At 48.8% G+C, this 27,126-nt stretch overlaps 1 protein-coding gene across 1 annotated transcript; it reads right to left on the reverse strand.

Annotated features, from left to right (window-relative positions):
* Positions 1-69: 69 nt before the first annotated feature.
* DSTYK (dual serine/threonine and tyrosine protein kinase) lies at positions 70-26,695 on the reverse strand. Its single transcript, XM_030473395.1, has 13 exons — positions 26,349-26,695; positions 18,267-18,652; positions 11,150-11,813; positions 8,828-9,102; positions 8,363-8,446; positions 7,122-7,298; positions 6,711-6,840; positions 6,310-6,466; positions 5,470-5,602; positions 5,168-5,281; positions 4,569-4,683; positions 3,395-3,529; positions 70-2,148 (listed from the first exon to the last, which is right to left on the reverse strand). The coding sequence occupies exons 1-13, from the start codon at positions 26,572-26,574 to the stop codon at positions 1,961-1,963; spliced, it is 2,784 nt and encodes a 927-aa protein (XP_030329255.1). The 5' UTR covers positions 26,575-26,695; the 3' UTR covers positions 70-1,960.
* Between the last annotated feature and the right edge of the window lie 431 nt (positions 26,696-27,126).

Here is a 27,126-nt window from a genome sequence, read left to right on the forward strand (position 1 = left end):
GATAAAAAGGCATCAGATGAATGGCTGGAGATAGCCACACAGGAAAAGCTATGCAAGACAGTCCTGGGATTGCATATACAGAGACTGAGATTTTATTCATACATTTATTATTTACACAAGCTACCTCTAAATAAATTGCAAGAGACTGACCTTGACTCTCCTAGTTTTAAATAAGGTTACGAACCAGCACACAGGGTTGAACAGGATTAATGCTGTTAGTGGCACTGGTGGCACCAAGGCAGTGGGATGCTGAAGGGTTCATCCTGCACGTGTGGCTCCGGGTGGCTGCGCTGGGAGCAGCTCCTGAGTGTCTGGATAGAACCACCACACCATTAATGCCACCACAGACCAGAATAATGCCCACACGTGCAGGTATGTAAAAAAAGTCTTTATATATATATATATATATATATATAAAAGCATTAATTCTGTTTATTGCACAAAGGAAGATTTAAACTAAACTAATACTGCAGGGTTATGTATCCCTTTCCTTTGTTCAAGCTGTTCACCAGGCAGACTATCAGTTGTCATTTTGTTGTATCCTAGCCAATAAATTCCAGCCACAAGGTGCAGTAATTCCACATCTCTCCCCTACTTTGGATGCAGCGTGTTAGCTTTCCTGGGAACAAAGCCATCGCGTGCCCATCCTCTGCAACTGGAAGGAACAGTAAACCCAGGGAGAACTTGCCAACTCACTATTTCCTCACGTCATAAACAAGGTGCATGTTCTATTTCAGCCTCCGCCCTGTAAGCAGGTTACATTAAGATCAATCTTTCCCCACAAATGCAAAAGGGGCAAGGAGATTACTTGCAGAAGCAGCCCCCCCTGCCCATACCCTTGTTGCAAAGGATCCCTCCCCCCGCCTTTTTATTCTTTTTAATACAGCCAAATTCAAGATCCCGGAGTGCAACGGTCAGATGAATAGACACAGCCACTGAAGAAGAATGAATGACCTGTTTCCCCTCGAGTTTGCTCTCACCAAGCGTGTGACTTGAAATAAAAGCTGAAGAAACCCTCTTTAAAAATACAGCTGTCACAGTTAGCACAAGTTAAAACTGCTTTTCCAAACCCCAAATGTCATTAAAAGGAATTGGCATTTCCCCCATGGACAGTCACTAGTTGTAATGACTTGGTTTCGGTATTCCACTGTGTTGTCTCTGCGCAGCCTTCCCTTGCACTGGAAAGCTGGAAAAGGTCACTCAGGTTTCTTCAGACATTCAAATAACTATTATGAAGCAGAATTACCAGAAAGAAAGAGCTTGTTTGCAGAAGTGAGAGGTGAAGGGTACAGAAGAGATAAATAGCTTATAACTTGGGGCAGCTGCACTGCAGTGGGACAGTAGGTAAACCCCCTTCGGTAAAACATGGAAGCTTTGCTCCTGTCAATGTAAACATGTTGAGTGTTTCAAGAAGCTAATCCAGAGATGCTCTCTCAGCTTCTGAACACTTCCCAGCCTAGAGCCTCTGCTTGCTCCTTCCTCTCCAACCGTGCTGTAATTGGGGCCAATCGGGAAGTGACTGGGATATAGTTATGTGTGGACCAAAGGCCACCCAGGACCAGCAGTTAATGGGAAGAGCCTTTACTTTCCCAAGTAAAGACTGTCGTGATCAACTCCTGGCAACGCAGATGCTACCTGAAGCACAAGAGATGCTTTTCTTTGATTGGTGTTTGTGTGGGATTGGCAAAAATCCCTTTTAGTTCAAGGGCATGGATTTTCTACCTTAGTTGCACAATTCCATAGTAAAAGCTGTAGTGCGATAACTGGCATCAATGGGGTGTGCCGGGGAGATTTCTCTGGCTACTATTCAAGATGGAACATCCCCGAGGTCTCACCTCTTCTGGTTGCTATTACCTGTCCCACTCCTGTTTAGCCACAGAGAGCTACACCTCAAGAAGCCCTCTGCAGAGCCAGGGCTTCCGAATTCTCCCACAACTAAAGATTCTTCTGTGCTTCCTTTTCAAGTCGAGTCATCCAACCCTTTATTTGGGTGCTCAGAGCTTGACTTGCAGAGCCTGTCCATGATCCCCTGCAGCATAGGTTGGACAATGCCCAAGAGAGGGCGCTGGGAGGAGTCTCCATCCCAGCAGGCTTCCATCAGCTGCCAGCATTCCTCATCAAACACCGGGAGTCGCTCCGGGCGAACTCCTGCAAAAGGGAGAGGGAGCTGGTTACCATCAGTGCACCTCAAATCAGAGAAAACACTGCCTGATGCTCACTGCTAGTGCAGGCTGAAGTGACCAAAGTGGACTGGCTGGGATCTAATGCTCTTGACAAAGGCTTACACCTCAGCAATGCTGCTGACACCTTTGGGAGCATTGCTGGGTTTGCTCAGGAGATCATGCCACTTCCAGGGGATGGCCAACACATTCATTTTAGTGAAATCCCAGCCTGGTTTGTGTTGAAGGGACCTTAAAGCTCACCCAGTTCCAAGCCCTGCCACGGGCAGGGACACCTTCCACTAGAGCAGGTTGCTCCAAGCCCCTGTGTCCAACCTGGCCTTGAACACTGCCAGGGATGGGGCAGCCACAGCTTCTCTGGGCACCCTGTGCCAGCGCCTCAGCACCCTCACAGGGAAGAGCTTCTGCCTCAGAGCTCATCTCAATCTCCCCTCTGGCACGTTAAAGCCATTTTCACTGGAGCTTCCTCTTTGCAACTATTTGGGAGCAAACTCAAGTCCCCCCAGCTCATCGTGGTGGCTGTGGGAGGCAGTTCAATGTGAGAACAGGCAGTGAGTGCAGCCTCCTGAGCAAATAAATGCAAGACTCACTCATCTGAGTTAATCTTCTTCACATGAGAAGGGGAGAGTTTATATGGACAGGAACTAAGGAGACAAAGTGGTGAAACATTCCAATAGCAGGAGGCAGCACAAAGGATTAAGCTACCACAAAACATACACTACACCTACACAAGCAATAAGAGTAAGTTTATATTTTGGGGAACAACTCTCAGGGTGTTTTACTCGACATTCAGCTCCCTCAGCATGCTGCACACTACCATGTACAGGTCACAGCCTCCAGAAATGGCAGGGGATTAAACATTCCTCAGGGGATCATGCCTGGCTGCTTCTGGGGCCTAAGTAAGCGTTGTACTATAGTACTTACAGTAGTAAGTGTTGTACTACTTCACATGGGTTAAGCAGTGTGCTGGCACAGTTCTACAACACTATGGCAAAGAGGTGGTTAACTGAAAGCCTGTTTTCTCCCTGCTGATTTTAGTTAAGACTTTCAGAGAGTATCTCCAAGTTTAACTCTATTTAGACTGTCAATAAAGCAATACAACTTGTATTTTTACCTTTCAGTTACAAGGGGATAAAAATGGATTTCCTCCTCTCCTCCAATTTTACTCAAGCATCAAAGTATCAACCAAGAGAGTTCAAATAAGCCATTTATACCTCTTCTAACATTGTTCCAAAGGTGATCTTTGCTTGCACATCTCTCGAAAGCCTCTGGTAACTTCACATGTCCCGAACAGATGTACCAAAACAGAATGCCAAAGGCATAAACATCCACTGAGTTATCGTACTTTCCTGTGACAGAAACACATCTGATGAGCAGGGCAAACAGCACCTTCACCACTGCAAACCCAGCAGCCTGAGAACGAATGTCAGTGTTCCACTGCCTCACTTAAAGCCACAACTTCACTGCCAGAAGGCAAGGCTTGTGTGAAGCCAAGTAACCCAGCAGGAGCCATTGCCAAAGGTGGAGGGATGAGTTAAGAGCTGATTCTCAGAGGATTTAGGCACTTAACCGGCACCAGCAGTTCCCAGGCTGAGGCTCACAGACCACTGCCGGTGCTCGGACTTAAAACACCAACACGTGTAAGGCTCAGTTCTGCCTGGCTCTGCGCTGCTGTGGGTCTGTCAGAGCCAACATCAGCCTCTCAACCCCGGAGTTGGGCAATTTCTCATTTATAGCAAGTTCACCCACTGAATGAGAACAGACTGAGCACACCAAGAGCCAATGCTCACCTCTGTAAGGCCAAGTCTAACCTGCCAGGCATGAGTATTTCACTGTTAAGAACCACCTGAATGATATTGTCTAAATCAAATGGAAGCAACCCTGTTTGTTTAATTGCAATCTTGTCCAAGCAAGGAGAGCATCTCAGGCCAAAAGGATTCTGTATGGACCTCAGTGCTACCCTACGATGTGTGCTGAGGAGAAAAGTTTAGAGAGTGCCTGCTAGAAGTAGAACTCACAGTGAATTTGAACACACTCCACATGTTAGTAACAGCCTGGAAATCCCTTACAGGGGACCCTTTCTGAAGTATTTGCCTATGAAAGCCAAGTATTTCCAGCTTCCTTTTTGAACTTTCCAATTGCCAAGAGGATTAATCACTTCAGCAAAGCTTATGAATCCCACAGTTCTCTTTCAAGTAAGCAAAGATTTAAGACTGACTTAAAATACAGGAAAAAAATAGCATGCATTGTAAGCAGGTAGTCTTCTGGGGTTTGGGTTTAGTTTGTGGTTTGGTTTATTATTAAGCAAGTTGGGATCTTAATTCAAAGTAATGGCCTTCGAAACTGAAGGCAGAGCAGGACAGCAGCAGATTCAGTCAATGACCATACCTGTAAAGAGCTCAGGAGCCATATGAATGGGTGTGCCTACAATACTGCCAGACATCATGGCTTCTGGTTTGCAGAACCCCAAGTCAGTGATTTTGGCTCGATTCTTTTTGTCAAGCTGTAGAAGAATTCATACACAGGCAGCTGATCACCACACTTCTCACGTTTAGCATTGCTTTGTAAGAGTCAGGCTTTCAACTGTCTACACCGAAGGGTTGGGCATCTGTTCTAAGTCAGCTTCCCTGGTTCCTTGGCTGCTCTTCAACATTTACCTAGTTCAGCTCAGTAACCAGACATGCCTTCACTTGTCTTCTCCAGAGAGGGTGTGGTTGGGATTTAATAGAACCAGGAACAGGAAGTCCTACTTGCAGCTCAAGCTCTGTGCCTTCAAGAGAAGTCACTCTGCGGCTCCCTTTCCCCTGGGCTTTCTGCCTGAAAAATGAGCCAGGGAACCCCCACTGCAAGGCTACTTGTGGCTAAGACCACAAGTTAAAAGCTCCTGTATGAAGAAAGCTATTACTGCACTTCCATTATGCTTCTCCCTCCCACTAAAAGGGCCTTGTAAGACTTCAGGATTAGCCAGATACAAAAGTTTTCCTTACCAAGACGTTTTTGAGTTTGATATCCCGGTGCACAAGTCCCTGACTGTGAAGATAACGGATTCCTTCCACTACATCCAAGGCAATCTGTAATCGTGTTTCTAATTCTAGCCCAGCCTGAAGAACAAACACAGATTTCATTCCTACAAGTGGAAGTTACTTTTGCTGCTTCTTATGTGCCAAAACCCCACTGAAAACTAAGCAATTCCACCTCTGGTTTACAGATTAACAGATATTTAGATGTGGACTTTTTTAATGTATGGATAGAAAACATACCAACACATACACACACAGACTGTGGTTACCTTTAGTCCTGTGTAGAGGTCTCTGTGCAACCGTTCCATTATCAGGAGGACAGCAATGCTGGAGCCTCCTCCATAGCCATAATCAATCACAGAGCCATGGAGATGCACGAGCCTCTCGTGTGTCTGCAGAGACCTGGAGGAAGTTCAGCACAGAGTTGGTCATTTTCATACCCTCCACCCCAGGCCAGGCCTCACCTTGTAAAAAACAACTGCCCAGTAGCTGCAGCTTTAGCACAACAGTACAATACACTTACACCATGCAGTAAAAGTTCACAGCACCCCACAGCTTTGAGGACCGTATCATACATCTGCCCAATCCAATGAAACTCAAGAAAGCCTATTAAAGGTTATAGCAGCAAAGAAACACTGCAGGATTTCAGCTGTCTGCTCTGCAGTACCTGCCTGCAGCTCTTGACTGAAAACAAGCTGGTTTCTGCAGTACAGACCCATCACTTTCCTTTGTGAATTCAGACAGGACGAAGGCAGGTTGAATCATCCCTCCTTTTCCAACACTAAAAACCAGGTGGGAAGAACCATTTGCTATCATACTCAACTCTAATTTACTCTGCAAAACAGCAAGCATTTGAACAGCACACACACCAGGGAATCAGATGAAGACAGGCAGGAGCATGCCTGCCTACCTTTCTGTGCCTGGTGCATTTCTGCAGTGGCACTGGCAAGCTGTCCTGCCTTGGCTAGAAGGGGCAGCTTCATGAGGTCAAGTCTCTAGTTGCAGCATACAACTATAGCAAGCAAGGTTGTGCCTATGCAAATAGCATGTTTGCAGCAGTGAAGTGAAGGAGATCCATGTGGAATGAGACAAGTGCTTGTGATACACACCTCATATAGTGAAACTCGAGTGCAAGGTCATTCCAGTGCTTCTCATCTGGAGGAACAACAGACTTCAGTGCACATGGGAAATGCCCTCCCCAGCTGTCACACAGATAGACCACACCATACTGTCCTCGGCCCAGCTCACGGCCCAGCTTTGGTTTGCCTGGAAGGCACAACATCCATTTAGTCAGACTTGAAGCCAGGTTTATTTCTCCCTGCACCATCAGGCTGGCAGCCCAGAGCCTGCCACGGGCCAGCAGCTGCACCAGGCGACGACGTGTCAGATGGAGGCTCACAGAAGCAGTTGAGTGAAAAGCACAACAGCCCTCCCACTCCTTTACACCCACTGCCTGCTTCAGGAGGAGGGAGCAGGAGCTAATACAGAGAACATCAAGCACAAGGCTCACCGTGTAACAGCACATCCTGAAGGGACCTGCTCTCCAGCGAGAGTCGTGCCAGCCGAGGAGCATGGTCCTTCCGCACCTTCAGCCACAGGTCTTCTGTTTTCTCCAGCCTGCCAGAATGGCCATCTTCTAACTGCAAGAGATAGCCCACGTACACTGCAATCCTGCCTGGTTTGAAGCCCTAGTGTAAAAAGGTCAATGGTCCTTGCACAAGTGAGTAAAGATCCTAATTAAAGCATGCCTACAAGCAGGACCTTCTATTAGGGCACTCGCATCAGCTCTGCCACCTCTGCCTACAGAATGGCAGCATTAACTGCATGAGCTGCAATCTTAGCTCTCTCTGCAGTTAAACCCCCTCTTTCCAGAAGTGGCAGTGTACAAACCAAGGCCTCCTCAACAGCTCCACACACTCACCTGACGCAGAGAAGCTGCAAAAGCCTCATGGGAACTGTTTAGCCTGGTTCGGAACTGGCTGCAAATGCTCTTGGCTAACTTGGATGCACTGAGGCTCTCGATAGCATCCTGAGCGACTTTCCTCTTCCAGTCACTGGTGATGGCAGGAGGGCTGACCCATGTAATCCGCTGGATTATCTACTCAAACAGGGAAGAGAATTAAGGCACTAGCACAAAAACCCCTCCAAAGGGTCAGTGCATTTACTCACACTGCTTAGATACCCTCTGGTAATGCAGTCATCTGCAATCTGAATTGGGATAAACTACTAACAATTTAGAGTTAACATGCTGTTGTACACACACACTGAGTAAGAGATCTGATTCTTTCTCAATATCTGCTCAGTTCATTCCTACATGCCAACCATCCTTTCATGCTTGGCCAAGAACACACTTGGCTGGACAACCACCACGTGGAAAAGCACAGTTGTGGTGCAGCTTCTCAGCTAAGAACAGGCAGCATGAGCAGTAACCCAGAGAAATGTTCCAAAACTGATGAAAGCATCAGTGAAGCAGCTTTCTGGGGGACAGACACTGTCAAGGTGTGGAAATCCTTGGTGTGGGTATACACCACATCCCTGAAATTGCTGGCTGATGAAGATGCCCTGCTCCACCCTTGGTTAGAAGCCACAGAAATCCAGCTCTGCACACTCAGGCTGGATCCTTCACCCAGGCTGAAGGAGGAATCTGAAGGTTTGGTACCACTCCATCTGCACTGCACCTATTTGGGAAAAAAGACATATTCCTCCCACCCATACAAGGAATCTCAAGAGGGAGGAGGCAGTAAAGGTCATCAACAGCTCACAGAAAGAGCTTCAGAAAGGTGAATACTTCAACAGGGAGGAATTTAAAGCAAAGACCTGAGGAAATCCGGTCTGCTCTGGAGGGAGGAGGGTGAATTGACACTGCAAAACAAGCAAAACACCCACAAGAAACCCTCAAACCCAAAAAACCCTATCAGTTCCCCAAAACAAGCAGCAAGTTTCAAGATGCTGATCATCAGAACAGAAAGGAAACACTAAAGAGATATTTCCTTCACATCAAGGACTAGCATCCCCAGGAGAAAACTATACACACAGCTTTAATGGGGAAGCAACAGCTTTCCATTGCATGTGCCCAGAGCCAATATTTAGAGAGCAGCTGCTCCAAAAGCATTTCACTGCGCAGTGACAGATACTAGAAATCAATGATGAATATGCCCATACCTGTTTGATCTGTTCCCACAACATCCTGGTTACTGTTGAGCCAGAGTGGAAAGTGACTTCAACATGATAGGCTGCATTTAGTATCTGGAAAGCAGGGGAAAGATGAAAGTATGGGAACTGGGCAAGCTTTAACCCCTATAAAGTGTGCTAGACCCTCTGAAAATTAAGAACTGGATGCTTGGGATACTCCATGATTCACCTGGTTCAGTTTATTTCTTGTATTAAGCTCATAGGTGCTTCTATCTGGTTCCTACATACAGATTTAGGAAAGGTAAGTACTGGGCCTTTAAGTGAGTGTTCCCCAGTTTTAGAACCTCCCTTAATACCACCAGACACCCCCACACACATACTCCAGAGCTCTGTTCCTCTCATTTCAGTGTGCATCCCAGTCTCCTACCGCCCTTGCTGGATCAGGATGCAGACAATTACTAAGGATACTCTAGAGAGCCATTTAAGCCACCCGACCTGTTTGAGATAATTGCTTGTGATGTGTACAGAAACATCCTTGGACTTCTCCCAGCTTCTTGCAGGATGTACTGAAACCTCCCAGGACTCCTCCAGGCTCTTCAGGCACCTCTCCAGAGTCCCTACAAAGCTCTCTCGCAGGTAGTCCACGGAACTGATCAACTTGTTGGCAACTGCTTGGTTTAACCGAGAAATAATCAGTTCCTGGATTTGCTTAATGCAACACTTGATGTCCTTGGAACTCACAGGTTCCCCGTTCTCAGGAATGATGATATCTGCATCAAAGAAAAGAAAGAGGCATCTTTGTATTCAACATAGCACTGGGGCACCAATGGCTGAGAGCTGCTTGGAGTGGTTTGTAGAGGAGCTACAGCACAGCCCCAGCTGGTGTTTGAATTCATGGGACACTCACCACCAGCATTCTGTAGCTACTACAGGTTTACAGCAATAAGTCAACTGTCACCTCCAAAATCACAGGGCAGAAGCACGCAGCTGTATTTCTATGTAAAGAAGTCCAGACCAGGAGATGCTTCCAGGCCTGGCTGCCATCCATAAGCACTGCTGGATGCTGAGTGTTCTGAAGGAAGTGATAGAACAACCACCCTGGTTCCACGACACTTTTTTGCTGGTACCTTGAAAAGGTTCATTACCACCTTGGTATTTTTAAACAAACACTGAGCAATCGCTGCTCCCACACTGAGTAATACTACGTTACTACCAGGAGATGAAGACCTTGTCTTTGGAGTTTGGCCAACAACACTCTAGTGTACTTAACACAAACCCAGTGATCAGCAGATGGCATTAGCTCCTCAAAGTAACACCTTCCTTCTTTTAGGATATTACTGGTATCCAACAAGATGCTATGCTCTAAGTGATACCTGCTGTGCAAATACATACATACACATATTTACTGCAGGTGTTTTATCTTGCGCTGCCCCTAAACATACTCCTAGACGTAAAGAAAGCTGAACTCAGGTACTACAGTGCTCCAACTCTGTGAAGAGTGGGACGGGCAGAACACAGGAATTACCTGTCCTGCTAATGGAGCAATAGCAGCCCTACACAGGTAGAATTAACACACTACTGTTAGTGTATGCCAGCTCGTTGGGGTATTTTATGGCATGCAAATAGGTTATGTTGCAATTAAAACAAGCTCTTTATGAGGACTACATTTTTGTGGGGGGAATACAAAGCGACCATTTCAAGAAGCAGGAAAGATCTCATCCAGTTCCCACCTGCAGAAGCAAAACCATCAGATTCTAACCTGCAGTATTAAACATAATCCAGTATTTATTGTGTGCTCCATCCCTGGCAGTGTTCAAGGCCAGGTTGGACAGTCTTGGGTGACATGGTCTAGTGTGAGGTGTCCCTGCCTATGGCAGGGCGTTGGAACTAGATGATCTTAAGGTCCTTTCCAACCCAAACCATTCTATGGTTCTATGAAACCTCTACTTAGCAAGCAGAGGAGAGAAAAGAGACTTGTGAAATATCCAACCTACAACTCTTCACTGTGTGAAGAGTTCACTGTGATGTTTATGACAGACCGCATATTCCTGCAGACAAACTCTGGACAGCCTCTCACCCTCCGCAGTTTACACATCCTTGTGTGTGCTTCCAGCTCCTGTGCTCCTGGAAGTTGTGCTACGAGAAGATGTAGTGAGAAGTCTCCCATTTGCCAAACCCACACACTAAATGCCAAGCGTAGGCCTCAGGAGCACAGTATGTTTTGTGGATTTGGAGGGGGGTTTAAAAGGAGAACTTTACCTACCCAGAAGGATTTTATTTTAGGAGGTTTTAGACCCCAAAGTCTTATGCAAACCTCTCAAAGGAATCAAACAGAAAGTACAAATCAAACCTTCGCTGCTACCGCTCAGAAAGCTTTTTTTCCTTAGGACGGATTTCTTCCCAAGTCTCAACACACCCACTGAGGCAGAGCTGGGAGAGTTATTTTCTTCTTCAGCAGAATAGGGAATGAAAGCAGCAAAGTCAAATACCCTGAGAACTGTGCAGCAAGCTCCGGGGGAAAGGCCTGATTCATAGGAACCCAAGACTGTGTTCAGGGGCAGCACAAGATAAAACACCTGCAGTAAATATGTGTATGTATTTATTTGCACATGAGGCTCAGGCCACAGTTAAGGACAGTGCTTTTTACCCAGGAGATACTATAGAAAAGTTCTTTGTGGATTACTTCTGAGTTTTCTTGCAAAGCCACTTGTCCAGGCTGTCACTAACCATCCCTCAGCAGACAGCAGGTATTACACTGCCACTCTCCTTTAAAGCCCCCAACCTCTTCGTTCCCATCACTCTCCCAGCAGCAGTTACCTTTGAATTCCATATTCGCAGCATCCTCCAAGAGCTCCTCCTTCATGTTGCTAAGAGTCTCTATGATCATGTCCTTCATCTCCTCTTGCTTGCGGTTGGCAATGTTCATCAGCGACTCGTAGAGCTCATTCTCCTTCTTGCGGGTGTACTCCAGCCTCTTGGGGGTGATCTGCAGGTCCCGCTGCATGTCAAAGGCCTGGTTGATGAAGATGTTGAGGCAGCGGCAGTGCACCTCGTTTAAACTGGTGGCTGCTTCCACCAGGTGCTTCTGAAGGACCTGCCTGGAGAAGGTGCTCAGGAGACGGAGCTTCTCCGACTGCTCCACCAGCATGCTCTGAGCATCGGCGTCAGCGCCGGGCACCCCGCAGCTGCAGTGGTTGCTGCTCAGGTACTCCAAGTCCATCAGCTGGCAGTAAAGGGAGGACTTTTCATGCTCGGTTTTTTTGGGAGAGATCAGCTCAACCCCCACCTCCGGCACTCTGAAGAAGAAAATGGGCAAAGAGAATTTCTCTTTGATTTGGCGCAGTTCGTTCTCATCTGACGAGGAAAGTTCGGCCTCGCTGATGGCAAAGATGACCACAGGCAGGACCTGGTTCACGTACTCCCCCAGGGTGGCTTCAGCAGACTGGAATCCACGACATGGTGCCACCACAACGTCCACTTCCTGGCAAGTGGGGAAGTTAAAAACACAGGGTTTTGTACAGATCCTTTTGAAAACTGATCTACCCAAAAATGCTGCATAATTCCTTCGCAAAGAGAAGCATCCAAACCCTTTCGAGCAGTTATGGAGTCTCACATACAGCATCATGCTCTTCTTTCGTACTAAGTTATTAGTATTATTGTACTAAGTGATTAGTTATTACTCTTATGGTGAGCTAAGCTTAGTTCAGACCAAAACTTAGAACAAGATTCCCAGGTAAGCGCTCCATGTCATTCCTTAGTTTACAGCTGCCCCATTTTGCAGCCTCTCCCACTGGTGTTTACCAGAGCTGCAGCTCCCTGAGGAGATACCCACACTGCCAGTTTTCAGTGCAGCTTCCAACAGGAGAAAGCACCACACCAGCCACTGCTGCCAACACAAAGGCAGCACAACAACCGATTCCAAAGAGTAGGCAGCCAAAGGACAGACGAGGGGGAACAGATGGTTGTAACAAGCTCAGTTATGACTTTCTTCAGATCCAAATGAAAACCAAGAGATGGATTTTATTTACTTATTTCCTCACTGCACATAGTTTCACTGCTTTGGTCATGCTCCTGCTGATGTGATGTCTTAGTAACCCTACTAAAAAGGGCCAGTTCTGAATCTGCTTCCTTCCCTTCCAAGGAAGGAGACGAGGCTCACTTCTGGATGTGCAAGAACAGTGTTAGAATTGCAGGTACCACTCCAGTAACACAGACTGGTTTGGGTTGAAGGGACCTTAAAGCTCCTCCAGTTCCAGCCCCCTGCCACAGGCAGGGACACCTTCCACTAGAGCAGGTTGCTCCAAGCCCCTGTGTCCAACCTGGCCTTGAACACTGCCAGGGATGGGGCAGCCACAGCTTCTCTGGGCACCCTGTGCCAGCGCCTCAGCACCCTCACAGGGAAGAGCTTCTGCCTCAGAGCTCATCTCAGTCTCCCCTCTGGCAGGTTAAAGCCATTCCCCTTGTCCTGTCCCTACATCCCTTGTCCAAAGCCCCTCTCCAGGTTTCCTGTAGGCCCCCTGAGGAAAGAAAATGTCAGAGGCTTTGAACTGAAGCCAGAATTCCTGACCTGTAACAGGGGCAATAACTGAACATTCTTCGATCATTTTTCTCCTCCAGAAAAATGGAGAGGCTTGATGAAAATGTGAGAAAAATGGGGAGACTTGACCCCATCTCCCACCTGCTCTCAGAGCCAGGAAGGGGTCCTTATGGCCACGAGCCTCAAACCTGTGTGAGGCAGCGGCGGCCGGAGCGGGCTGTGCGGTGCTGCAGCGCTCACAGAAGGGCTGACTCACCCCAGGCACTGCCAGCACGGGAGGAAGCCAGTGCTGTCTCTAGGAGACAGGGAGGAAACCAACACAGCAGCAACTGGGCCTTCTCCTTCCATAGAGGCCACTCAGCCTTCTCCAGAGAGCATTAACAACATTCCTCGCTCCCCACTTTTAAATGGCCTGCAGGAGTTTAAGCACAGGCTATGCAGCTTCATACTGTTAGGGATCAAGTCTTCTTATATGGGAATACCTATGACTCACACTGGATTCCTGGAATTCTTAAGCTGGTTCTCCCGAGGTCACACTGCTACAAACACACTTGGAACACTTCTGACAGAGCTGCAAGCATGAAATTGCTCTTAAGTAACTTCATTCCTCTTTTTCCTTAACTAAAAGGCCCTTTTTGCTACAGGAAAGCCTCCCACTTAGCAACCTGAATATCAGGAATGCAAAGATCAGTCAGAGCTCTTGCACTTGTGATGCAGAGGTGCTGTCCACACCAATACAAGTGAGTTTAAAGAGAATACTATGCAGACACCGTGTATTTATCCATGGATTCAGAGTTGCGATGCCAGGATGACCACTGCATCCCATCATCCTAGAATAAAAATTAAGGATCAAGTAGGTCCTGTCCTACAGTAAGACAAGTGGAGTCTCCCTGAATGCACCCAGAGACCACTCAAGTGCTGTTTTCCTGAGCCAGCATCACTTAGAAAGCATTTATCTGCTGCATCCCCAGAGGACCTGGTCCTGTTTTGCCAGGCTGGGGGCAGTTTAATCCCTGTTTGCTTTGTGAGCTGAGGTGCTGAGAAGCTAAACCCAATTTAGGCCCATTTTTACCCAAACTCCTCCCAAGCAGATTAGGATGGAAGGCCCAGCTCAGGCTTTTGCTAAACCAATTTGAATACTCTGCCTTCCAAGAATAGTGTGTGAATCACTCAAGTCTGACAGTTACTGCATTTATGACATATGGGAGCTAATTCCATTGCCTCCCTATTAATCTGTGGTGTATATTTACCCCCAGATCCTACTTAGAATTTTTCTGTTTGTTTTTATACACACTCCCCCCCAATTGGTGTGAAATCTTCCCTTTTTATTCTGTTTCCATGAGGATCCAAAGCTGAAGCTCAGCAGCTCTAATCTAGAGAGAATCTGAGAAAGCTGAACACCTCTGGTCTCCAGCAAACACTGCTGTGCTTTACACAACATCACTGCTTTGAGTCTGGGCAATGACTCCAAGCCCCATTTCATCAGGGAATTCCGTTTTACCTGTGCTGGAAGGGCCGGCTCAGGAAAGCCTGGGAAGTGTACACACATGGACTCTTCCCCTGTAAAAGATATATCACTAAGCAAGCAAACCCAGGAACAGAGAACAGGGTTCACATGGGTAGCAGAAGAATTTCACAGTGCTGGCATCTTCAGTATCTTTTACTCCCAGTTATGCCAACACAAAGGACAGATGAAGCCAGGTTCGAGTATTTGATGGTATGTGCATACCCCAAAGGAAAGTGATGCTACATGGGAGGAGGAGTTTCTCAGCCAACATAAAAGCTTTTCAGCTCTCTGTATTGCTGCCACAACCAAACACATTGTAAATACTCTCAAGAAGGAGATGAGGGCACATCCTTCCAAGTTTTCAGAACCTAAAAGATTCTATGTACATTGAAAGAACCACCCAATAGGTACTTAACCACATTCTTTGCTGCTTGTAACAACTACTGATTCATACAACCTGAATCACTGCTGTAGTACCTGAAGAGATGTAACAATAAACCCAAACTGCTTCAATTCTCCTGTTAGAGCTCACAGAACCATCTCACCTTTCTTCACTCACTTTGCAGCTCCTGAAAATGCTTCTTTTCCTACAAGCCCTGGCTGAAACTCTTCCGACTGAGACCAGAGCCCCATGAAGCACAAAGCAAGACACAGGCATGAAGCAGCAGCCTTCAGCCCTGCGACCCTCCTCCCATTCAGCTGCACCACCCAGAGGAAAAGCAAGCCTTCAGAGCAGCCCGTCAGCTCCCAGGCACAACTGATAAGGTTTAGGAAAAGAGCCAACTGTTGACTCCCAGTATAAATCTAACAATCTGCCCATTTAGCTGGATTACTCCCCATGACCTACATGCATTCCTGTGCAGTGATCCCCAAGGAACGGAGCAGCTTTGCCAACATTTTTCCTTCCCTGAGGTTTTAAGTTTAAATATAACCAAGTTCACCAACCTATTAGCACAAGGTGGTGTTCTCACAGCAGCCATGCCATGCTAATGGGATTTTTTGGCTCCCTCTTCACCCTCTTTTCTGTGAAACAAGTTTGGAATAAGACATCCTTTGAGGCAGCATGGTCCCATCCTGGATATCAGACTAAAGAAAAACCTCAGGGTGCTCCACTGGCAGTTCAATATTCAGAAGTGATGTATTCTACCCTTAAATTTATCTCCAAGTGACAAAAATTATTTAGTTAATGTTTGGATACCATTAACTTACTAATAACTCAGCCATTCTTCCCTTGGAGCAACGGCTCACCAGCTTCAGCACACACGTATCTGCACCAAGCAGCCTGAGTGAGCACTAGGTGCCTGCCTGGCCAGCAGCGTGTCCCGTAGGTGCTCCAGCCAGCCCGAGCAGGGAAGTCTCTTGGTAAAGGATGCTCTCAGGCATGAATTGCTGCACAGCATTCCCCAGGTCCTGAAGCCACAGAGAGCAACTCTAAGGGCAGCCCGTTGGTACATCAGTGCCCTCACTATGAGGAACAAGCATGATTGCAAACAGAAAGCCACAAATGAAATGCTCATCTCCTGTGAGCGTTCAAGTCCACGCTACAGACCCACAAATGTTTCTTCACACACTAGTAAGGTGTTTGAGTAGCTAGAACGTAAGGGTTTCATGAAACACAGCAGACTTACAAGCACTTTGCTGCTGGGAGAAAAACAAACTGATCCAGTGTCTGAAGGGGGCTACAAGGATGCTGGAGAGGGGCTCTGCATCAGGGACTGGAGCGACAGGACAAGGGGTGATGGGTTCAAACTGAAACAGGGGAAGTTCAGGTTGGATCTAAGGAAGAAGCTCTTCCCTGTGAGGGTGCTGAGGCGCTGGCACAGGGTGCCCAGAGAAGCTGTGGCTGCCCCATCCCTGGCAGTGTTCAAGGCCAGGTTGGACACAGGGGCTTGGAGCAACCTGCTCTAGTGGAAGGTGTCCCTGCCCGTGGCAGGGGTTGGAGCTGGATCTTGGACATCTTAAGGTCCTTTCCAGTCCAAACCATTTTATGATTCTATGAACAAGGGGTTCTAGGTACCTGGTGGGGTAAAACTCAGGTTGACTTCTTCCCCCTCTGCCCAAAAGGTGCTGAGTTCCTCGAAATTCTTTGGTCCCTTAAGCTGTGTACTGAATATCATGTTAGCAGCAAGCATGCAACTGTTATTAGGCTCCTGGTTCTGTTTCACAAGTTACAAAGAAGTTCCTTCAGAGCAGTTCTGCAGACATGACACTTTGGATAGCACCCAAAGACCCTCACCCATTATTGCTCCACATCCATACTCCACTGGTTACAGGAATAGTGCCCACAAGTAGCAGACATTCACTTTAAGAACTGTCGTCGTGGGGTGTGTGGGCAGAGCTGGAGAGCTCTCATTAGCTGGAAGGGTGGAAACACCCACATGCCTCTCAACAGCAGCTCAGGCTCCTGTGATGCAGGAAGTTATCCCTAACCCTGTTACCTGCTAAAACACCTTCTGTTCTCCCATCAGCTTTAACACCGTGTTCTTCCTTCAGCCCCTTGCATTCATGGAGGGAGCCCTTTGCCTCGGTGTGAAGCTAGCTGTGATTTACCCTCCCTTCTCCTTCTACTGGGAGAGCTTTTTATTTCACCAACCCTTTTCAAATCCATCTGAGTAGCTGTTTTCATCTAAGTGGCCTAAATATAACCAAAGGCAGACAGAGGCATCTTTGTCACTCACATGAGAAATCTGAACGAGAGCTGTGAACTGCACTGGCTGAACTAGCCCAAATTAAAATGTAACCCAGGCAAATAAATGGAAAGCTAAATCCTCTTCCCTCACAGCAAGGCAGGATTTTCCAAGCAGAAGACCCAGAACAGGCGTTTACTTCGCAGCACCAGGAGCTGGGCTGGTGCTCTCTGGGGAAGCACTTGGATGCCTCACAGTTTATACAAACATGGCACTTCTGTCCTCTCTCTGTGGATTATGGAAGCCACAAAAGCACCACAACATAGCATTGATGTGGCTGATCTCATTAGGATAGGCTTAAATTTAGCTATAGAGTGGCTTTATGAACCATCTTTCAAACTGATGCACACTGGGTCTTCGTTTGCTGCCTATTTCCATTCATATGCCCAGAAAAAACTCACCTTGCTATTTTACTGTTCTGTGACATTCAGACTCTTATTCCTGTGACAAGAGATCCCATTCTTTGCACTTAGACCATTTCTATTTAAGAATTCCCTATTCCAGCTATTCCACTGCCAAACACAATGCTCCACAAGTATTCTACTGCAATAGCAAAGGCTCAGCGTAAGATATGAAATGCAATGGAAGCTTATGGCAGCTATAAAAAGCTATGAAATACAGCCCCCACCTTTAGAGCTCTCTGCTAAACACCAGACTGCAACATTCAGAACAGGAACGTGTTATACAGACAAGTCAGAGGAAAGTCCCAGAGCAAGATGCAATGTTAGGAACAGCAGAGACCAGACTCCCACCTTCAAGTTCTTTACATCCTCAGCTTCCATTGGCACCACAGGGATGCAAAGAGCCATCCTCTCATAGGAAGTCAGGTCATTTTAACAGATGTTGGATTAAGAAGCTTTTTTCTTGTGCGACAGCTTGTAGCTACTATCAGACAGCAAAGCTAACTCTGAACGACCTGCAAACTGGAGTAAAACTTCCAAAGACACTTGGAGTTCCATGTGAGTAAGCTTGGCTTCTGAGGTGGATGCAAACATTACAGAGGAATGCTAATGCTCAGAGTTGACATGGAAACAGAGCACACAAACAGATGGTGATGTCCAGTTAAAATCCCAACACCAGACTCCCAGCTTCTCTATTGAAAAGAATTCCTGTGGTGGAGAGTTTACACCATTCACTTTATTAAGGCCTATAATTGTTGTATCTGAAGTGCACTATGACAGTGGTACACGGACACCAAGTTACCTTTAGCAGTGAGTAGGGCAGCATGACCTCCAGCTCCGCTATCTGGTGAGCAGGATCTTCACTGTCCCCATGGATCTCTAGGTCCTCCTCTGGTATGGTGTCCCAGTGCCCACGGTGGGCTGCCATCATCTGGACCAGTTCGTACTGCCCAGGCAGCGCCAGGCTGAGCCGGGTTTGTGTCCCATGGGTGAAACGGATCCGGCGCCTCTTACAGTTCTCCTCGTTGGTGATTTTGGTGGTCGGGAGCAGCCTCTCCCCCAGCAGGATGTTGAGTAACTGGCATTTGGCATTGCAGTTCTGGCCAAGGATCAGCAGGCAAGGGTGCCAGCTCACGGTCCGCTGGAGCTGCTCTTCCTCATGGCAAGGAAACGCAATGAAACTCTGCCCTGGAATTGAGGACAGGCTGCATTAGGGCAGGTTGCCTGAACAAGAAGTCTCCTATCTCTAAGCCAGATGTTCACACATCACTGTCCCACAGCCTGCCAAGAAACCCACATAGCACCCCATAGCTTATGTCTCCTGAAGCTCGTGTCAGCAGTTCAGCATTCCTACCAGCCCAACGCAAAGATCCACAGCAGGCTGAGCCTCACGAAGCCACCAAGACAACTTGTCACCTATTTTGGGTGGAAGAGGTTCTCCCCCTTATTCCACCCAAAAGCATTTACACAGAGCTCTCTTCAGCAGGTTAGTGGAAGACTAATGGTAGGCTCTGAGAGTCGAGAGGCAACTGTTGTCAAGGTTGAAACAACCAAAGGACTGATTTTGCCTGGGGTTGGAACAGTGTTTCACCTTGCTCCAGCGTTCAAGGAGGCCCAATGGGGCACCAAGGCTAATTCTTGCCCAGTTTTGATGGCTTGGCTGCACAGAACGTTCCCATTGCATATCAGAAATAAACTCAACTATGAAGAGGTGACAGTTCCACCCCCACACTTAAAAATGCCAAATACTTTGCATCAACCAAATCCCAAGAGCATTACTGCACGAGCTGGCTGACCAAAGTCTCAGATCACTGATATTAAGGCAGCAAAAGCTCCTTTCTAGCCTCAGGGAAAGATATTCTTGCAAAACTGCTTTTCTCCAGGAGGCAGATGAGAAGACCCAGTTTGCTGAGGCACGGCAGCAGCACCCATGGCCTCTGTCAGCAATTCGCTCTGATGGAAGTCCAGTCCCAGCTCATGCCTTCACCAGCGCAGAGATGAGCCCAAGCCAAACACTCTTTGCCAGCAGCCAGAAGGTTCCTAGTGCAGCCTAAACACAAGGGAGCTTTTCACTAACAGTACCTACCTTTCCTAACCTACACAGTTGAACTAAACAGGCACAGTTTACCAGATGTTCTTATTAAGAACATTTAAGCTGCAAAAGGAAACTACTCGACATCTGTACCTTCTCCGGAGTAGCAGGGCTCCCTGCAATCCCCCACCTTACCCATCTTCTGTCTTGTACCATCCCACTAACCAGGCCCTTTGAATTCTTAGTCCTTGGTGCCACAACTCCTTGCATTTGCCTTACTACACTAATTCAGTCTCAGCCCTGAATTTAGCTTCTGTACTCTTTTACAAGTCCTAAATACAGCTTTTCCCACGCTCAGCCACCGAAGCTGCAGTCTAAGCAGCTTTGTGTTACCTTATGCATAGCAACAGAATAATTCTGGTAGTACCAAAAAAAAATGGGATACAAACAAATTCCCCATCTGCTGCACTTGAGCACAATCCCTGGAGCACAGAGCAGCCAGTGTTCCACCACAGGCAGAGAGCTGGCCCCTGCTCCCAGCGCTGAAGGCAGATGGAACCCAAGAATGAAATGGCAAATGGTGACAGCAGTCCCCAAAAGAGCTGCCAGATCTCACAGCTACAACCCACTACGGTTGCCCTGATATCAGGCAAAGCAACAAGAATGCCAGTTTAAAGAGACACAAATCCAACACAGCAGAGAAGCAGCAGCAGGGATTCTGCAGGGGAAGGTGCTGTCTCACCAGGGCTATTAAAATTCTTTTAATGAGTCATGTTCTGGCATCCAAAATTGTTTCAGCATCTCCAGCCCCAAGAAAACAAGAGACTCTCATCTACCGAGATATTCCTCAGCACTACTAACCAACTTAAACACACAACAGCTATTCCAGTCCTCATTCTGATAGCATTCTATTCCTCTATTTGAATTAAAACCAGTCAAATCAGGAACAACGTGTGTAGCTGGTTGTGTCTTACACCCAGTTTAAGGCTTCTTTTAACATCTTGCCTAAGATTCACCTTTCCTTCACGCCTGCAGACTGGAACTAGGCCTGCTGGAGGAGTTCTCTCCATCAGGAATCCTTCCATCCCATGCAACACTAAGGGAAAACCCTCTCTGGGCCTCAGCAAGCCTCTCTCCTGGACTCATAAAGCAACAGCTTGGAAAAGGTTATGGGAGACATCACTTGAAGTGGGAGTGCTCAGGACCGTAAGAAGCCTTTCAAGACCCACAGCCATAGCAGAGTGGCCACATCAAGTGAAGGGCAGAGCCTGAGTAGCAGCTCAGAAAGAGAAAATTCAGCAAAAAGCCACAAATAGCACACTGAAGCCTTCATCTACAAGATAAAGAAATTCTTTGATCTGGTTCCATCTATTGAAGCTTCAACTGGAATTCAAGCTCGCTCTTCAGCCGTACACACGTCAAGCCACCTCTGCACAGGCTTTGGAGAAGAAAAGAAGAGGCTGGTTGCACCCTCTCCTCGTTCTGGGCGGCCTCTGCAATTACAGGTACTTAATGTCAGCAGAAAATGACTGAAATACAGCAGCTGAATTGTTGAAGCACAGGATGGATATAGAAATCCTACGTCTTTAAAGCACTTTCCATCTTTTCATGCACACAACCTCCCTGTGATCGGTCAACCCGTTTACTACAAGTGGTTATCAGTAACAAAGCCGTCACACTTCACGTTATGTCACAGTGCAATATTCCAAGTGCAAACCTGGAACCAGCACCAGAAGCCAGATTCAGTTGTCTCACAGAATCATAGAATGGTTTGGGTTGGAAAGGACTTAACCTCATCCAGTTCCAACCCCCTGCCATGGGCAGGGACACCTCACACCAGACCATGTCGCCCAAGGCTCTGTCCAACCTGGCCTTGAACACTGCCAGGGATGGGGCATTCACCACCTCACAACTAAGCCAGTGCACCATCAAGGCACTCAAACCATGGCAGTGGTTCAAAGCTGCACAAATCCATCACTGGGCATCGTACAGCAACCTCAGGCTCTCAAACCCAAAGCAAGTGCACAGCGATGGAGCTATTGCTCATGTTCTGCATTGCAGAAAGTCTGTCACTGTTTCTGCACATCACGATAAGACACAGGGTGAAACCCCTCCTAAAGCACTTCATGGGTGATGCCAGCACTCGGAACACGCAGAATACAAGCAGGGAGGAATATGAACCCCCGGATCACCTAACACAAACCAGATTCACATCTTGCTTCCTGAAGGGAGGTGGGGATACTCCCCTGTCCATGGGAGCAGCTCGTTTGTGACGGAAGCTCTGCCAAAGCTCTTAGCTGGTGGTACATATCGAGTCAATGTGCTGTACCGCTGTGAGACATGTGACAAAGACATCAAAACAAACGGCTGCAGGGGGAGCCCTCAAGCGCGTGCATCCTGTTAAGCCCCTTTTGATGAAAGGAGGCCTGTCCGAAAACAAGGACATCTCTCACCAAGACTGATCTCATAATTCAGTCAGACACTTGGCAGATGAATCCTAGGTTGAGCTTATGGAATCTTTAGGTTGAGAAACCATGACTCACCCCCTTTTCAAGGAAGGCCAACTACACTCGTGGGCTCACTTGTCTTCCTATTCTATTTTCAATAGTACATCCACACAACAGCGCCTAACTAAGGCTGGACCTTCATACTCACTGCAAATATTGCTCCCTTTCACAGGAATCTTTCTGTTCCTGCTGGTGGCCAGAAAGCCACCTGTATCCTGGGCTGCATCAAAAGGAGTGTGAGCAGCAGGTCAAGGGAGGTGATCCTGCTCCTCTGCTCTGCCCTGGTGAGACCCCACTCGCAGCACTGTGTGCAGTGCTGGTGTCCCCAACATAACTACATGGAGCTGCTGGAGCAAGTCCAGAGGAGGCCACAAGGATGATCAGGAGCTGGAGCACCTCCCGTATGGAGACAGGCTGAGAACATTGGGGCTGTTCAGCCTGGAGAAGAGAAGCTGCGTGGAGACCTCAGAGCAGCTTCCAGGGTCTGAAGGGGGCTACAAGGATGCTGGAGAGGGACCTTCATCAGGGACTGTAGCGATAGGACAAGGGGTGATGGGTCTAAACTGAAAGAGGGGAAGTTCAGGTTAGATATAAGGAAGCAGTTCTTCCCTGTGAGGGTGGTGAAGCCCTGCCAGGGGTTGCCCAGAGAAGTGGTAAATCCTCCATCCCTGGCAGTGTTCAAGGCCAGGCTGGATGGAGTCTTGGGTGACATGGTTTAGTGTGAGGCATCCCTGCCCATGGCAGGGGGTTGGAACTGGATGATCTTAAGGTCCTTTCCAACCCAAACCATTCTATGATTCTATGATTAGCAGCACACTTTGACCACTCCAAGACTTACTATTAACCCACTCAGTTCCATAAATCAAGCTAGCGAGTGCCTCCTCCCATCTGTTTGAGTTCTTTCACAAGTACCCTCCCAGCCTCCTCTCCACACATTATCTAGTCTTAAACCGCATCTTCTCATGTTGACATACCCAAGAGCACAAAAGCAGCTCCAACCTTTTGAGCATCACAGCAATACAGGCAGAGCAGTCACATTTTAACCAGGATATAGACCCTCTGTCAATATAGCAGCAGGATGAGAGCTCTTCTGACCCCCTATGAAACCCATTTCTGTGCCGTCATTAGGCTACCAAGCCTAGGGCTTTCCACACACACTCACTGACACCACAGCTGCTGGCCAGAACTCCGGAGATGCTGTGGCTCTGAGTACAAGAGACTTACTTGTTTCACAAGTAAACTCAGTTTACTTGTGAAATTAGGCACAAGAAATATCCAAAACCTCAGGCTCCTCAGCCAAGAGTTCAAATTATTTCAAGCACGGACTGAAGCAAACTACTATTAGTAGAGAGGGTTGTGCTGGTTTGGGTTCCTTCTTGGCATCTTTACATATTTTAGCAAAATCTGCTACTGAGTCCCCAAGAATCTTGTTTTCCAGGAAGCCAGCACACAACACAGCAATAAAGAGCTGTCAGAGCTGCACAGGCTGAAGCTGCAGATTGTCAGGATACCTCAACACATCATTCTTAAAAGCCTACTCATGACAAAGCAGACCTGGAGAACAGACAATATTTCCTTGAATGCTTCAGAAAGGCAGACAGTGCAAACAGCTCTTCCTCCCTCCCCTCACAAACAGGAGCTGGAAGGCAGTTATTGCTTCCCCTTGAATTTACCCCAAGGAGTAAGTCCTGGTGCCGAGGCCACAGAGGGGGCATTTGGCCAACGACAGTCCTTCCCTGACAACCATTGCCCATCATCCTCCTAAGCAGAGGAGGGTGGGACACAAAAGCAAGTATATATTTGCTCCTTTGAGCACCAACCCTGGGTGACCCAGCTCACCTGAAAGGTCAGTGGCTACTACACAGCTTAGCAGATACTCAGGCCTGGTTTTAGCCACAGTAACTCAGGCTGTGCTTTAGGTTGCTTGAGTTGTGTTGACTCCAGGGGCAGTTACCTTTCTGGACTGGTACCTCAGCTTCCAGGTGTCTCAAGAGCAAACCTCTTCACATTTGGTTTGTTTCCAAGACATTTAAATTTACTCTCCCCGTTTCTTTTTCCCCTTCAAGCCCAGGCAGTAAGCGTCCTGCCCATTTACCTTCCTGCTGCTTGTGTTTCACAAAACATCAGCATTCATCGACTCATTCGTGCCCCAGCACACTGCAGAGCACTGCAGAAGCTCTGCAGAATTATTTGGCCACAATTCCTCTCCTTTTGACACCACCTGTAAGGCAGATTCGAGGACAAAGTGGTTCTGAAGTCAGTGAGAATCGTGCTCCTTAAACCCCCTGACAGTTAAAATGATCTCCCCGTGTGAGACAGAGGAAAGGAGCTTTATCCCCAGCCATGACCTGTCAGAGAGGACTGGAAATGTACAACACGACTAGAGACAAGCAGCTTTGCCCAGGCTCTGCGCTATGTATCTTCCCATCTCTTACACAAATCATCATCACTGGTTCCTCATACTCACTGCTTCACGGTTCTTGTGCAGCCTCCCTTCTTCCCCCAAGTGCTGCTCTTCATCCTCTCCCCTCCTCTTCCCACACTCCCCTCGAGACTGCCCCAACTTCGCACCTTCCAGCAGGTTTATTGGCTTGCTGTGTGCCCCGCCTGGAACACGTCACCACTTCACCAGCTTCAAAACTACCGAGTTAAGCTCTCTTTTGTAGGAAGAGTCAATGTTAGACAACCTCTGCAGCCTGAAACCCCCAACCAAGAGCCTACGCTGTTATTAGTTTGCACGAAGAAGCTCTGAAGCAGTCAGAGCCTTTCCTCGGAGCCCTGACATTTAAGGGCCAGTTGGTAACAGATTGAGCAGGAAAAGCCAAACTGGGTCAAGGTAGGGATTTAAAAAGAAAAGGTTCTAAATGCTCTGTATTAGAGACACCAGATTCGGTGAAATCTGTGTCCTGTGCCAGGAATGCTGCATCCCCCCCTACAGAGCTCTAGGAGCAGACCTGCAAAGATGCTGTTTGACTAGCACTGTTTTACAAGAAGTAACCAAACAGAAGAGCAACCCCAGGGAAGTGCTGCCATTCAAACAGCCTCGAGAGCCACAGAAAATGAGGGAAAGCAACTAGTTCCTACTGCCCGGCAGCCACAGAGAGATGTAAACAGAGATAGCATGCTTTTCCAAGACTACTCGCTTCTGTTCTGACAGTTTCCACAGATGGGGTTGCCCGTGGCTGGCCACCACATGCCCACCAAGCTGCTCCATCACTGCCCTCCTCAGCAGGGGAGGGAGGGGGGAAGAGAAGGTGGAAAAGAAAACGCTTGTGGGTCAAGATAAAGGCAGTTTAATAAAGCAAAAGCAAAGGCCACATACAGAAGCAAAGGCAAACAACAGATTTATTCTCTACTTCCCATCGGCAGGCGATGTCCAGCCGCTTCCCATGAAGCACATGTAGCAGTTACTGCAGAAGACAATTGCCATAACAACAAACACCCCCTGCTCCTCCTTTCTCTCAGCTTGTATCACCAGGCAGACACACCACGGCCCGTTTGGGACACTTGTCCTGGCTACATCCCCTCCCACCCACAACCAACTGGAATGTTGGCCCTGATGCTGTGGAGCATCGCTCAGCACCAGCCCAGCCACGGCTGGGTTATCAACGCCCTTCTAGCTCCCAATACACACGGCGCTATGGGGCTGCTCTGTGTTAAATGAACTCCACCTCAGCCAGAGCCGACACAGCGGGACAGCAGTGCTTCCACACAGGGTGATGGAAGAGCTCAGCAACACTTCAGATTTCACATGGGAAGCGTATGGGTAAGCCAAGAATGGACAAGTACCCTGGACAAATAGCCCAGAGAGATGACGCATGAGCCATTCGGAAATGAATAAAGAAGACCTTCATAAACATTTAACGTCACACTAAACTCTTCTCACAAGACAGTCTTATGTACAGAGCTGTGCATATGGCAGGAGGGCTCCCACCAGCCCGCAGCCGTGACAGACCAGGATGAAGCTGATGAATGAAGCCCAGCACTACGCCTACTGTTACCCACAACAAACACCCTGTGACACACACGAGCTGCTGCATCCTCCTAACCGCCCCTGCAGCCCCCAGACCCCCATGAGGATTAACATGATGCGAAGGGCCCCTCGCACACCCCCAAAACAGCTCTCCATAAGCACTCCCACCCCATGGGACCCCCCATTCCACAGCCCCCCCACAGCACCGTCCGCTCTCCGCCGCCTCCCCTCACAACACCGCTCACGCCAGAGCACCCCGTTCATCCCCGCACTCCGCCTCCATTCCCCGCACACACACGCCCTCCGCGCAGGCCTCCCCGCCCGCCCCAGGCCCGGCCCGGCCCGGCCCGGCCCCCCCCGTCCCGCTCTCACCATCCTGCGGGGCCCCGTGCCCGGCCGCGGCGGGGGGGCCGTCGCCAGCCGCCGCCGAGGCGAAGGGGTGCCCTTGGGAGTACTTGACGTCGCGGAAGAACTTCTTGGTCTCGCGCAGGTTGTGCTGCAGCCGCGCCAGGTGCCGGTTGTAGTGGCCGAAGGAGCGGCACAGGTCGCGGATCACCCCGCCGGGACCCCGCCATGAAGGGGCCCCTTCACCCTCCATGTCCTCCGGGTCCGTTCCGCTATCCCCTCCCCACCGCGGGGGACACTCGGCCCCTGCCAGCCTGCCGCTCCCGGACGCTCCGCCCGCCCGGAGGGACCGGCGAGGCCCCGGCGGCCGGGCCTTCCTCGCTTCCCCCCACCCACCCCTCCCGCCTCCCCTACCCCCGCCGCCGCCTTCCTCCGCAGGGGCAGCGTCTCGGCAAGCCGCGCTGCGCGCTGCGCGGAACCTTTATCGGAGCGCCGTGGGGCAAAGGGGGAGGAGGCCGGGCGGACCCCGGGGAGCGGGGCATGCCGGGAGATGTAGTTCAGGGGTGCAGAGAGCCTGCGCGCCGCGCGGGGCACGCTGGGAGTTGTAGTCCTACCGGGCTCCCCGGGGTCGGGGCTCGGCTCGCCGCGCTCCTGGGGAGCGCGAAGGTTCAAACGTTAATTACAATTAAACCCAATTAATAAGTGTACTGAAAAGGGGCACAAAGGCCCCGCCGCGCCCGGCGGCTCGCCCCGTCCCCGCGCTGTCGGCCCGGCTCGGCGGGCGCGCCAGCACCGCGCGCCGCGA

Source organism: Strigops habroptila, chromosome 18, assembly GCF_004027225.2.
Source record: "Strigops habroptila isolate Jane chromosome 18, bStrHab1.2.pri, whole genome shotgun sequence".
Taxonomy (NCBI): Eukaryota; Metazoa; Chordata; class Aves; order Psittaciformes; family Psittacidae; genus Strigops; species Strigops habroptila.